At 32.3% G+C, this 12,897-nt stretch overlaps 2 protein-coding genes across 2 annotated transcripts; one reads left to right on the forward strand and one right to left on the reverse strand.

The window, feature by feature from the left end:
• Nucleotides 1-528: 528 nt before the first annotated feature.
• LOC143154218 (uncharacterized) lies at nucleotides 529-4,582 on the reverse strand. Its single transcript, XM_076326134.1, has 8 exons — nucleotides 4,384-4,582; nucleotides 2,797-3,306; nucleotides 2,549-2,683; nucleotides 2,012-2,152; nucleotides 1,550-1,684; nucleotides 1,279-1,446; nucleotides 1,004-1,165; nucleotides 529-881 (listed from the first exon to the last, which is right to left on the reverse strand). The coding sequence occupies exons 1-8, from the start codon at nucleotides 4,580-4,582 to the stop codon at nucleotides 670-672; spliced, it is 1,662 nt and encodes a 553-aa protein (XP_076182249.1). The 3' UTR covers nucleotides 529-669.
• A 359-nt stretch (nucleotides 4,583-4,941) lies between these two features.
• Nucleotides 4,942-12,788, forward strand: LOC143154315 (A disintegrin and metalloproteinase with thrombospondin motifs like). Its single transcript, XM_076326317.1, has 15 exons — nucleotides 4,942-5,161; nucleotides 8,604-8,710; nucleotides 8,901-8,961; nucleotides 9,219-9,430; nucleotides 9,519-9,608; nucleotides 9,825-10,011; nucleotides 10,093-10,180; nucleotides 10,404-10,533; nucleotides 10,709-10,857; nucleotides 11,031-11,083; nucleotides 11,246-11,372; nucleotides 11,524-11,670; nucleotides 12,226-12,352; nucleotides 12,410-12,520; nucleotides 12,669-12,788. Exons 2-15 carry the CDS (start codon nucleotides 8,654-8,656, stop codon nucleotides 12,744-12,746), a joined length of 1,617 nt encoding a protein of 538 aa, XP_076182432.1. The 5' UTR covers nucleotides 4,942-5,161; nucleotides 8,604-8,653; the 3' UTR covers nucleotides 12,747-12,788.
• The last annotated feature ends 109 nt before the right edge of the window (nucleotides 12,789-12,897 follow it).

A 12,897-nucleotide genomic window follows, 5' to 3' on the forward strand; every position in this document is an offset into this window, starting at 1 on the left:
TAATTTTCTGTTACTAATCGAACATCGAAGCGACATCTGACAGACGTCTTGTGTATCTTTTGTACGCTAAGTAAATAAACCTTCTTCTATATAAAAGTATAATAAAATCATATCGCCAGTTATTCGAGTTAATGTGTAATCATACTGAAGATTGCACGTAAAAGCACAGAATGATTATTTCCCGGTAACATCGCACAGATTGTCAATTGGTAGTGAAGAAAGCCATTTTACCATAATGGAATCTACAGCAACTCCGCGTATTTTTCTATTTAAAAAACTCCTATTAAAATTCAGTTTAAAAAAGTCTCTCGATAAGTGCAAATTAGTTTACGCTGATATATTTTCAAGAATACCGAAGCGTTACCAGTCTGTAATAATAAAATGTTTGTTATAAAAGTTGTATTGGAATACGGTACCATCTGTAAGTAAAATCTGGACATATTTTGGTATCGTTTAAGTAATATTTCAGGGGGCACTTTTTGAACATTCCTTTATTTGCGTAATCTTTAATTCATACATACATTTCTCTTGAACTTCATACAAAAACTAGCCAGTAACGTAAAAATTGACGCGCGACATAATGCACGAAAATGTATACATCTTTTATATTGCAGTGAGTCTCGTTTCTAAAAATGCAATCTAATAGGTTGTACGAGACGGAATTTGAAATTAGATATCGCTGGAGTAGTCACTTTCCGAACTGCTGCACAAAGTGTATTCCGAAAATTCGTCGGATCCGTACGAGCTGTTGGAGCTGCTAGAATTATGACATGAACAGGAACAGGAGGAGGAACAAGGAAATGACGAGCTGCTCGTGTATGAAGACCCTTCCGAGAAATCGGAAGAATCATCATCTTCGGTGCCAGAATTCAAGCTACTCTCTAAAACAAAAGAAACGGGAATATATATATAATTTACCGCTAAAAAGTTGGCAGTCGCAACGAATGTGGATCCGATTGGTTGTAATAAAGCAAGTTGATCTATTTAAACACAAACATGGTACCTTGTATATGCCTCATTGTTTTTGCAATATTTGTCAAGCGACGACTAAATTCTTCTATAGCCTGTTGAACTTTTATTTCCTCGTCACGTATTTCTCGTATTATTTTGTTTAATTGGATATTTTCGTGCAGATTTTTCTTAAATCTGTCAGTTTTAGTTTCACCTATGATGTAAATTACGCGTCAACGTAACAACGTAATCGCACAATTTAAACGTCATTACGAAACCATAGAAATAGATAATGCGTTAATGTACGATTTTCGGCAAGATACATACCTTGTACGTAAACCATTGTTTTTACAATATTTGACAAGTTATAACTAAGTTCTTCTATAGCTTGTTCAGCTCTCACTTCCTCGTCGTCTATTTCTCGTATTATTCTGATTAATTGCTTATTTCCTTTTTCGAGCAGACGTTTCTTATATTTTTTAATCTTAATTTTACCTGCGATGTAAATACATGAAAGCATTATACGCCAACGTAACAACGTAATCGCACAATTTAAATGTTATTACGAAACCATAGAAATAGATAATACACTACTTACCTACAGACTTCATCAAGTTTTTGTTTCGTTCGTCGTGTTTCGATACCTTTCCCTTTGATCGCACATTTTTATTCTTTTCAAAGTTGTCCTCTTTCTTTATACATTTCTGGGCGCAGTCCTTTTTTATTGTTCGAGCTAAAGAAACATAAACAATGATTGGACAGAGTTTCTATTTTGAGTCCCTAACGCGTTCTTAATTTAAAAGCGAAATTATAGAAAGTAGATGTGGCTAGAAGAGTTGGAAAGGAAGAGGAGAAAGGAGAGTAGCAACTAAAGCCTAAAACAGAAAAGAAAAATTTTATAATGGTTGTTATGTGTATCTAAATTATGATATAAAATTTAGGAAGAAGGATATTATTAGTAATTAAGGGATAGTTACGTGCACTTATATAGTTATAAGAGAATGTTATGGGAATTAATAAACCACTATTACATATCCGATGATAATGACGCGCTGCTTACCTGTAACCATCACCATATTTTCGTTTCTTTTGTTACGTTTCAATACCTTCTTGCATATCTTTGATCGCGCATTTTCATTAATTTCTCCTTTTTCTTCTTTCTTCACTGATTTCTGGGGAGACTCATATCTCATTGTTTGAGCTGAAGGAACATAAATTGGTGTGATTCTTAATCTTCAATTCCTGACGCGTTCTTGATTCTCAAGCAAGATATCAGAAGAACAATATTCTCAACAATATTCATATTCGACGATAATAAGATTACTGACGTTACAAAAATAAGATTTTCAACAGAATACATACTGTTCGTCTGTGACAAAAAGATAAACGAGTGTTTAAATCCCCACTCTCCCAGTTCCCCCACCATCGTACATATTATCGATCGCTGTCGATCGTCTTCATCCTTGATCAGTAGCGACAATGCGTACGATAGTAGGGGAACTGGTAGACTGTAGAGTGTGGATGTAAATACTCGTTTGCCTTCTCGTCACGGATAAACGTACCCAATGATATTAATCACCAATCAGCCGGTGTTTACCTGTATCCGTTGCCACGTTTTCGGTTTGTTCGTCGTGTTTCGATACCTTTTCCTTTGATCGCACATTTTCATTCTTTTCAACGTTGTCCTGTTTCTTCGCACGCTTCTGGCCGCAATCGTTCACTATCGTTCGAGCTGGAGAAACATAAGCACCATTTAACACAATTCTTGATTTTTAATTAGATACTACTGACGGTAATAAAATTTTCAACAGAATACTTACCCGATGATAACAACCTACCGCTTACCTGTAACATCAACGTTTTCTTTGCCTTCATCTTTCTTCGCGGATTTCTGGCTGCTCTCATTTATCGTGTTTCCACAGATGCATTTTTTAGGCGTTTCTTGTTTTTCGTGTCTCTCGGGTGTACTCGTCTTGAAAGGAAGCACGGAATCCCTACTCTGCACCATTTCTGTCGCCGTCTGGTGTTCTGGTTCCGTAGTTTTGCGTTTGTTCCTCGCAGTGTTCTTTGTCTTCGTTTCTGTCGAATTTTTCATTGCGCTGCCAGAAGCTGCCGCGACATTCACGTTCTTCTTCTTCGTCGATCGTTTCACGGTAGACTTCGTCGCGGCGATCAATTTTAAATTCTTTTTCGGCTTCTGACCGTTTTTCAATGCTCCTTTACGTTCGGCTCCTTTACTTACGGGCTTGGATTTATTTTCCTTCGTTTTCGTATCGTCGACTGGTTTCTGTTCGGGTTCAAAGCTCTGCGACAACGTTTCTTCTCCATTTCCTCTCAGACTTTGGCTATCGGGCACTAACGAATCGTATTATTTTTTCGCTATCGTATTTTCTTTTCGGTTCGTTTAACTCGTTTGTTTTCGTGGGAGTCGGAGATGCGTGAGATCCCGAAAACATGAGTCGAGACGAAACGGTTATTTTCCTCGGAATCGGAAAGGGATTCCCCGAAAAGTGTTCGAAATTCCCAAAAATGTTGATTATTACCAAGACAGTATTTATTTTGTTGAATATCGGTACGGTGTTCAGAAGTAGGCGAAACTAGAAAAGTATTAGAAAAGTAACAGAGACGAAATGAGAATCATTTTAAAAATTCCGAACAATTTTGACATCCCGAAATTTCGAATCTGAATAGTACCGGTAATTTGTTCAGTGTCTTTATTTCGTTATAATATTTAAGATTTTTTTTTAAATAGACTAAAACCAACACTACTTTCCTATCTTAATTATATTATTAATCTCTTTTGTCAAAATCGATGTAGTGCCGAAATCGTTGAAACGTCAAAACCAAAATAAATATCATCAGTTGGTATCATATTTATGATTTGACGATAGTAACATTATACACTTTCTTACATTCTTATTACTCAACTATAGCATATTGCATGTACTGGTGTAAGAAAAAGAAAACTCCACTTTATCTTACGGTATTTTTACACTAAAATACTTTGCTCGTATAATACCAGTATAATTTTTATGTCCTATACTCTAGTTTTACCATCTCGTGTTCTCCTGTTCCAAGTTCTCCCGTTCCGTTCCGTTTCCTTCTGTTTCGACTTCTCTCTTCCCGAACAACAAAATTCCGACATTTTCAAGATCTCACACATCTTTGGAACCAAATGCACCAAAAAAATACACCAACTCGAACGTTATCGTCAATGTTCTTTCTCCACTTTCTTTCGAATTTTGACTATCAGCCACGAATCGCATTTCTTTTTGGCTATCGTATTTTCTCGGTCTGATTGGTCTCGTTTTAAAATTCTTTTTCGGCTCCTTATCGTCCGTCAATCTTGATAAGAAGCTGAGAAAGAGTCCCAGAAAAAGCAAATTCGATAAATAGAGAAATTCAGATACAAATAAGTATCATTCTCCTTACCTGCCAAGGTGAGTTTTGGCTCGAGCTTTATTTGATCGTTCAATTGATCCAAAGTGTCTGGTATAAAATTCTGTCGCACAAAATTATCGATAAATTTCCACGAATCCGTTTGCGACATCGAACTGCTATCGACAAATTCATTATTTTGAGCATCTAATGACGAGAGCATTGCTCTCCCTAGAACAGCTTTTCGACTCATTCAAACGCAGAATTAAATCACTCGTTTAAACTCGATGGAATCGAAATTTAACCGTTTTATCGCGATACTTTAATCGCAGAACAAATTCTCGAGATCAGAAGCAAAATCGAGAAGGGTACCAAACTAATTCCTGAGTAACCGCCCGAGTGTAGAGAAAAAATAGAAAAAAAATGTTGATTTTGCTTGCCTTAGATTAAAATTCCTACTTTACGTCAAATTATGTATTTTCCGGTTTTTTCTGCTTTCGAGATAATAATGAACACGCCAAAGCTAATAGATACGCGTACAATGACTAATCGAAGAATCGAAGATACCGATCGCGATCATTTGGAAATTCGATTCTTACTGACTCGAAGATCGTTAACGTCGTAACAGTTTAGGTGTGCATTTAAACGATCGTCGCGAAAGGTCATCTCGCCTCAATGTGTTTTCCTCGTGCTAACGACTATCAACAAACTGACAGTTACAATTCAAGTGAAATGGACGTGCCTGCTATCGATCGGAGCTTTGCATTCCCAATAAATCGTCAACGAAACTTGTTAAACTATAAGTGTCATTTCAGTCGAGATAGACGTAAAGGTACACTAATATGCTATAAATTACAGAATATATTTGTATTTTTTAAACTTTACTGCCATAATTTTTTTATGCTGCTTGGAATATACTTTAGATCTGATGTAGCAAGGTAAAGATATGTTTACATACTGTCGACGGGCCATATGTATAAGTGTAGTAACAAGTGTGTATGTGTGAATGCTGGTTCGTTAGGGTTATACTTTTCTAATTATCTAACAGATGGCGGCATAGGTATCATATTAGTCTGAATACGTGTTGTACAACTGCCGGTCGATCGAGATCTAAGAGTGATAAACTAGCCTGTGTCTCCATCTATCCATGGAGGCGCCAAACTTGATGACTGTTTTTTAAATATTTCACCGCTAGATGGCGCAACGAGTACTAAAAATAGACTATGAGACGGATTTGAAATTTAACACGTGGTCTGTTTATAGAGATTGGTTTTTAAGATGACAATTCGTGTTCAAGCGGTATTAAATCCGAGATATAAAGAAATAGCTTCCAAATTTTTTAAAAGATCGTGTACAACCACTGAATAGCGAAGTTTATAATTTCTTTGATATGCGTTACTATAACCTACAAAAAATATTAACAAGTGTCTCAACACTCCTAACACTTAAGAGATTAAAAAGGATCATACGAATTTTAACAAGAAAGCCTTCTTAAAAGAAGGTTTCATCCACGAAGTATAAGCAATAATTTTAAAAAGAAAAACAAAAACTAGTAATAATCATCATTCAACTATGAAAAAGACATTAAAGTCAAATACAAAACCTTCTTGGGTAACATAAATATATTTTCTAGGTAGTTAAAATTCTTCTGGAAGCCTATATCCCTGGTCACAAGAAGGAAAAAAAAGAGCTAATAAGAAGTTTTGATGTTGAACTTAATCTTGTTGATCTTAATAAACACAAATTCATTTTGTCAAACAAGATCAACTTGTGATGCTCGATTCAAGTTTTTCCTATATTATTTTAACTTATTCATCAAATGGAATTACTATTTTTCTATAAGATTGATATTTTGAAAAAGTTGTACAGAGATTGATTTCTTAAGAAGAATTTCTCTTTTGGAATGCCATTTCTGGATAATAATTAGAAGTTGAATTATGTCGGATCTAATGAAGAAGGACAATTGAATATATTATAGAAACCAAACACTGTATGCTTATGTGTTAAAATAAACCAGAGGCATGCATTAGTTCATAGTTTTTCAGTCAAATGTTTACAGGAATCTCTTCCAAATATTAGTTCTTGATACAGTAATATTGGTATTATCATTATTACAATTATTTAATATATAGTAAATTTAATTACGTCTTAATTTCTATTAATTGTAAGTATTAAGATTAGATAACAACTGAATTAATTATAAACAATACCTATTGGGTAATTAGTGGTTGTTAACATCATTTTGCTGAAATATTAATTTTCCGATTAAGTAGCAAAAAAAAAACAATTGAATTACAAATCAATGACATCACATAGTCTGGAAAATATAAATAAATCCTCTGTAACCCAAAATTTGCAGTCTTCCTAGAACTTCCAAGATGGCTGGATTGCCTCAGTTCGGACTTTTCATTCTTAGATCTCTAGCTTTTCCTCCTGACCTCCAATAACTTCCACTGACGTTCCTTAACCCCTTAGGAAAACTATTGACCCTTGTTAATGATTATTAACTATTAGTGAACTCGGTTGAACACCTCTCAATTTTAAAACGTAATCGTTTCCCCGTTTACTTAATTTGACCGTTTAGTTTAGGTAACTGTATTTAACCGGTTCTCGACTTTATTTCTTTATTCTTATCTATGTTTTCTTACTCCTCAGCTAGGTACAGCTAAGAATTTATAACAAGATATTTTCTTAATTGTTCGCTACTTTTATTTTCGCATTATTTCGTACAGTAACACAGACGGAAGATTAATCAGACGTCGAACTATGATACCTCATCCGCTGCAAAAATCTATCATTTGAATTTACAATTAGTCCAAACTGATTTTAAGGTCGCATTCGTACGAATGACTGTAAAGTCTAAGAATAAATGAGACTCGATAAATTTTAGTAAGGTGCTAGAGTAGTGACTTTGAAAATATTCTTAGCTACATGCATTCTAGCACAATAATAATAATACTAATGTATTACAAATTCTATCTCTTTTCACATCTCTGTGATGTTCTTACATTAACCGTGAGAATGAATTGAAGTAATGCTTACAACATTTTCTAAAATTGATACGACAAATTGTTTACGAAAGATCTTCCGAATATCTGTTGTGTTTTAATCCTCGTTGCCAAAAGCGTTACAATCTTGTTTGATTGTGTAATGATAACGTTGGATTTCATACCAAAATGATAAAGGAGTTTTTCGAGTGACCCAGTTGTACAACATTCCTTCGTTGGTTGGTTGCTAGGTCTGTTTTATTCCTCGTCCGTGCTTGCACCTCGCTGTATCAACTCGTCATCAATAAATTGTACGTTTGTATTTACATTACATCTGTGAACCCTTTTATGGCAACGTGCTACAATTTAGTACGACGACAAATTCATAACATTTGATGCATGTTGGTCTTTTCTCGATTAGAAAAATTTTACCATTATCTGCAAAACTTTGCCTTTACCATTATCTGCAAATATAAAGTACTCGAAATTTTTGATACGCAGTGCTCGTATCAAAAGAACGAACTTAATAATTCATGGAACACTATGATGTACTGTTTGTAGAATAATCAACAAAAACATAGATAAGGCATTTTCTAATTATTCTAATTTAGATTCACAGATTACTTCTGTACAAAACACTTTAATTTGGAAACAAGGCCAAATAGATCACATACCGATGTTTATTTTAATGTTTTTAAGGGCTAAATTCATCGTTGAAGTGAACTTCACATATTACGGGTCAATTTGTTCTATTTACTAGATATCGAGGAACATTTACATAAAAAACAGTATTTAATTCGATTTATAGCAAATTGTTTAGTCACTGATTAGCGTATCATATCTATACTGGTACATTAATCGCGATACGTTAATTTCTATAAATTCTTGTTAATTGTAGATCATTTTGTAATAAAAAAAATGTTATAGTACGTACGTGTGACGTTTCTTTTCATAATACATAGTTGTAAATTTTACATTATATAAATTTCATCGTGAAAACTATTCAATTTTACTCCTTTGATAATCACTATAGACTTTGGTTTTAATTTTTTGTACTTATTGGTCAATAATGTTTCAATAAAAACGAAGCGACAATTTTTAGCTTTTGTATCGCTAAAAAACTTAAGATTCTTTTTTAGTACTTTTTTAAAGTGCATATGAATTCGATTTATTATTAAATAAATTTTTGCCAAAAGTAAATTTGAGCCCGTAATTTGAATCGAAAGTTAAATATATTTGTTCCGAGAAAGAATGTTAATTTTAATTAGTTTTAATTTTATTTTACAGCGGCGCAGTCAGTATAAAGATCCTGCTATCGTTCTGCGCCTCTTATCGCAATGTATATTCTAATTTATCTTTATTTGACTGCTTTTCCATTTATTCACTCCATTCGGGTAATATACATTTTAAATATTTTAATAAGTATCCTTAAAAAGATCAAAATTTTTATATTTGTCCTTAATTCTAAAGTTACGTGTAACACTTCTATAAATGTTCTACCTAGTATTTATCAAGCATTTAGAAAAAGATGACATCGAAAATAAACTTTCACGCAACAATTTTAATTATTAATTGTATTTGTAGCTCCACGAATTGATGACTGCGGACGAAGTGATGGGAATATTTCAAACAACTTATGACGCTGGTAGATTAAAAATGTTTACCGAATGCATATAAAAAAAAATATAATGTAACATTCACCTACTCTATACTCAATAAGTTATTAACAGTAGCTAATAATTAACCATGTGCTGTAGCATGTTGGCATGTGTTTATTTTGTAAAATTATACATAGAGGCCTGTATAGTTATATCAATTAGATACAATATAAAAGTGTATATATTTTAAATATCGAGACTAAGTGTTCAAATTTCTTGTTCATTTTCAAGTTCTTCGTTACAGTGCCCAAATACGAAGTTGTACGCGTCTTATGTTCTTTCAACGTCGCAAACGAGAATGATAGCAGAAAAATGCATATAAAAGCATTCGCTCAAGAAATCGAACTCTTTCTGAAGCTTAGTAACGGATACCTTGCTAGCGAAGATACACCTTTGTGGATGGTGAACTCCAATCAACATGCCTTAGAAGGACTCCAATACACTTTGATACCGAATGTAAGCTTCTTCGTCGAAGTTTATTTATTTCTAACACATACAATGTGTTTATTTATTTGTAACGTATACAAACGATAATTTTTTTTAGGCCCTGAAGGATATTGGAACTCCAATGCAAGACGAAAAAGCAGGTGCAGCGATTTTGGTCACGTTACAAAACAATATGTGGCCTGTTTTTGTGAGTTGCACCTGGTATTGAAGAATTGACCATTTTTATAAATCATGCAAATATTTAACTTATATATTACTTTCTTTAACGAACCAACAAATCGACATTGTCTTTTTAAATTCTTTTTACATGTTTTTCAAAAACTCAGTTACAATCATTGCGAATATTATTGCACTCTACAAAAGTAGATACGAATTGTTTATTAATCGTATGATTGAATTTTAGGATGGGTTCCTTCCTTCAAATTTAGTCATACGATCCTTGCCGGAACGCGTTATAAGAGACATTTTACATGAAGAAGATGGACTGTTCGAGCCATTTTTTAATGAAAGTAACACAACGAACGATTTGTTTTACACATACCATCACATTGTTTATGAAATGATTCCATCAAAAAAATACGAAGATTTTAGTAAGCAAGTTCATTTTATTTTATTTTTATGAAACGATCGAGCAAATTAAACAATTCTATTTAAATTTTATTATTTTCCAGACATAGCAAATCCAATACCTAACAGGTATCAAATTCCGGAAGTGATATATCCAGAAATCTTGGTAGTTGTTGATTACAGTTTGTATTTGTAAGTAACAATTTTTTATAATTTCATTAATTTTAATTTACTGTAATGAACGAAACTGTTCGTTTATTTATTTCTTCATAAAATACTTATAAAATAAGCTTACATATTTTTACAAGCACTTTATAATTAATTTTAAGCATAAAGACATGCTTATAGAAAATCTTCCAAAAGGTTCAGTTGTATTAAAATGAAATGATGTTTAAAAATGAATTTTTTATTCTAGAATGTTAGGTAAAGACCTAAATTTAGCTAAGCGATATATCGTTGCATTTTGGAATGGAGTGGATTTAAGATATCGTTCAATGACGAATCCAAAAATACGATTAAATATTGCAGGTATTATTATAGGAATGGTAAGTTTTTGTATTCTCTTTTTATATGTTTTGTTGCATCTTATGAATAACGTATAGACATTTCTTAATCTTCATTATCTACCATATATATTAATTACAAAATGAAATTCTAGTTTTGTTAAATTTTTTTTCTTAGAATTTGTTAAATGATCTTATATATAAAATTTTATTCCAGGACATGTGTGCAATTCCATACATAGAAAAGAGCCGTGTGGATTCGAAATTAGTAGATGCCGATAAAGCTTTATCTGGTATGGCGAAATATTTTTATCAGGAAAAAAGAATCCCATGGAACATTTACGATATAGCAATGTCGACAACCCAGTAAGTAATGAAGAATTATCTTAATTAGATAAAAATATACGAAGTATCTTTTTCCAAATTTGTTGAATATAATAAATCAATGGTATAATATTATTTATACGTAATTGGAATCAATTGTCCAAAAATGATCTTTATTACTAAATATAATAATTACTGCCATTTGTTTCTTTCAGTTTTGATTTATGCACTAAACTGGACGAACATTTATGCGACCCAGCAACATTAGGTAAGCATATTTCCAATACAAAAATAAATTACACGATTTTAAATTTGATGTAATATAAGTATGTTTCCAAGGCGAAAACTTATTATCCAATTATAAATTATAAATACAATTGTAACTGTAAATATAGATGTAGAAACTAATAATATGAATCAATATTGGCAGGTTATTCTTACGTGGGTGGTGCATGCAACAGAAATTTTATAAAAAAAACATCATCAGCTGTTGCAGTAGCTGAAGATAATGGTGGCTTTAGTGGCATCATACCAGTAGCTCATGAGTTAGGGCATTTGTAAGTTGCTCTAGCTGTAAATTTTGTACTATCGTATTTAATTTAATAAAAATTGGAGAAAATACAGAATATCCTCCATATCTTTTAATCAATCATCTAAACATCTCAACAAAAATCTCATTTCGAGCCAAAAATATTTTTATTATTTCAGATTAGGATCCCACCACGATGGCGATCCAAGAGATCCCGGAAATTGTTCTTCAAACGACGGTTATCTTATGTCGAGCACTCTAACATTGGACGAAAACCAATTCAAGTTGTCCAACTGTAGCTTAAATGCGTTACGCAAATTTATCAGGTGATTTTTTATTTTATATATTAATTATGATCGAATAACGAATAATCAATTACCATAAATAGAATATAAATCTTCATCATTAATACAGTTTCTTAATTGGAAAAACTTTTTAGTATTTTTGACTGCAGCTTTTAATCACTATCCAACGTCATTCTTTGCAAAAATAAACGTTTCTAAGACTTCCTCTTCATATGACCTAGTCTTTCTATTATCTCTAAACAACCCCATTCTACTATCTCTTAACAATCTCGGATTGAGCTATTATCTCTTAACAACCCCATTCTACTATCTCTTAACAATCTCGGATTGAGCTATTACCTCTAAATAACTCGCTCTACTATCTCTTGACTACATTTATACATAAATCAATTTTACAATATTCCCCGTGTATGGATAAATAATATTATACATTCATATTACTTAAAATAAACATATATTCGTTTGTCAGTATATAATACCTCCTTCCTTAAAATAAAATTTAAATTGAATACTTAGAATTGGTACTTTTGTTTAAAGAATAAAGATGATCAAATTTTAACGAGCCAAATATTTCAGTGAAGATAGAGCAAAATGCCTTTACGACGAACCACCGAAAGCTACGGCGATAAGAACTATTTTACCTGGAAAATTAATGTCTTTGGACGAGCAATGTAGAAAAGTTTACGGTGGTGGAGCATGTAACGTAAGTATTTGAAAAATATACAAATAATTTTATATTAACTTTGCAATATTTGTATAGAAAAACTCATCGTCGGTCTGCTATCGACTAGACTGCGAGGTTCTTGATTCTAATGGCGAATGTGCAGCAATTGCAGCAGCAGCAGAAGGTTCTTCTTGTGAAACCAATGGTGTAAGTTCATAATTTATTAAAGGATCGTCCATGTAAATAATTTTTAAGAATTTTATATTACGATAACTAACCATTTTTAATATTTTAAACAGTTCTATATTAATATAATGACTATATTAATATAATTATTTTATTTTTCCCTTAATAGATATGTCTTGATGGACAGTGTGTGTTGGAAGGAACAGAAACTAAACAGGAAAGAAGTTATATATCAGAAATGAAATAAGTTTAAGGTGTACTTCAATCTTTAAGAAGTTTTTAAAATGTGATATTAATCAAGAGATACTTTTATACTGAATCAATGATTTTTAATTAAACCTTGAGTTTTAATGCATCACCAAACACATTATATACTTAAGTATATGTTGAAGTATATT

Source organism: Ptiloglossa arizonensis, chromosome 14 (genome assembly GCF_051014685.1).
Source record: "Ptiloglossa arizonensis isolate GNS036 chromosome 14, iyPtiAriz1_principal, whole genome shotgun sequence".
NCBI classification, from domain to species: domain Eukaryota; kingdom Metazoa; phylum Arthropoda; class Insecta; order Hymenoptera; family Colletidae; genus Ptiloglossa; species Ptiloglossa arizonensis.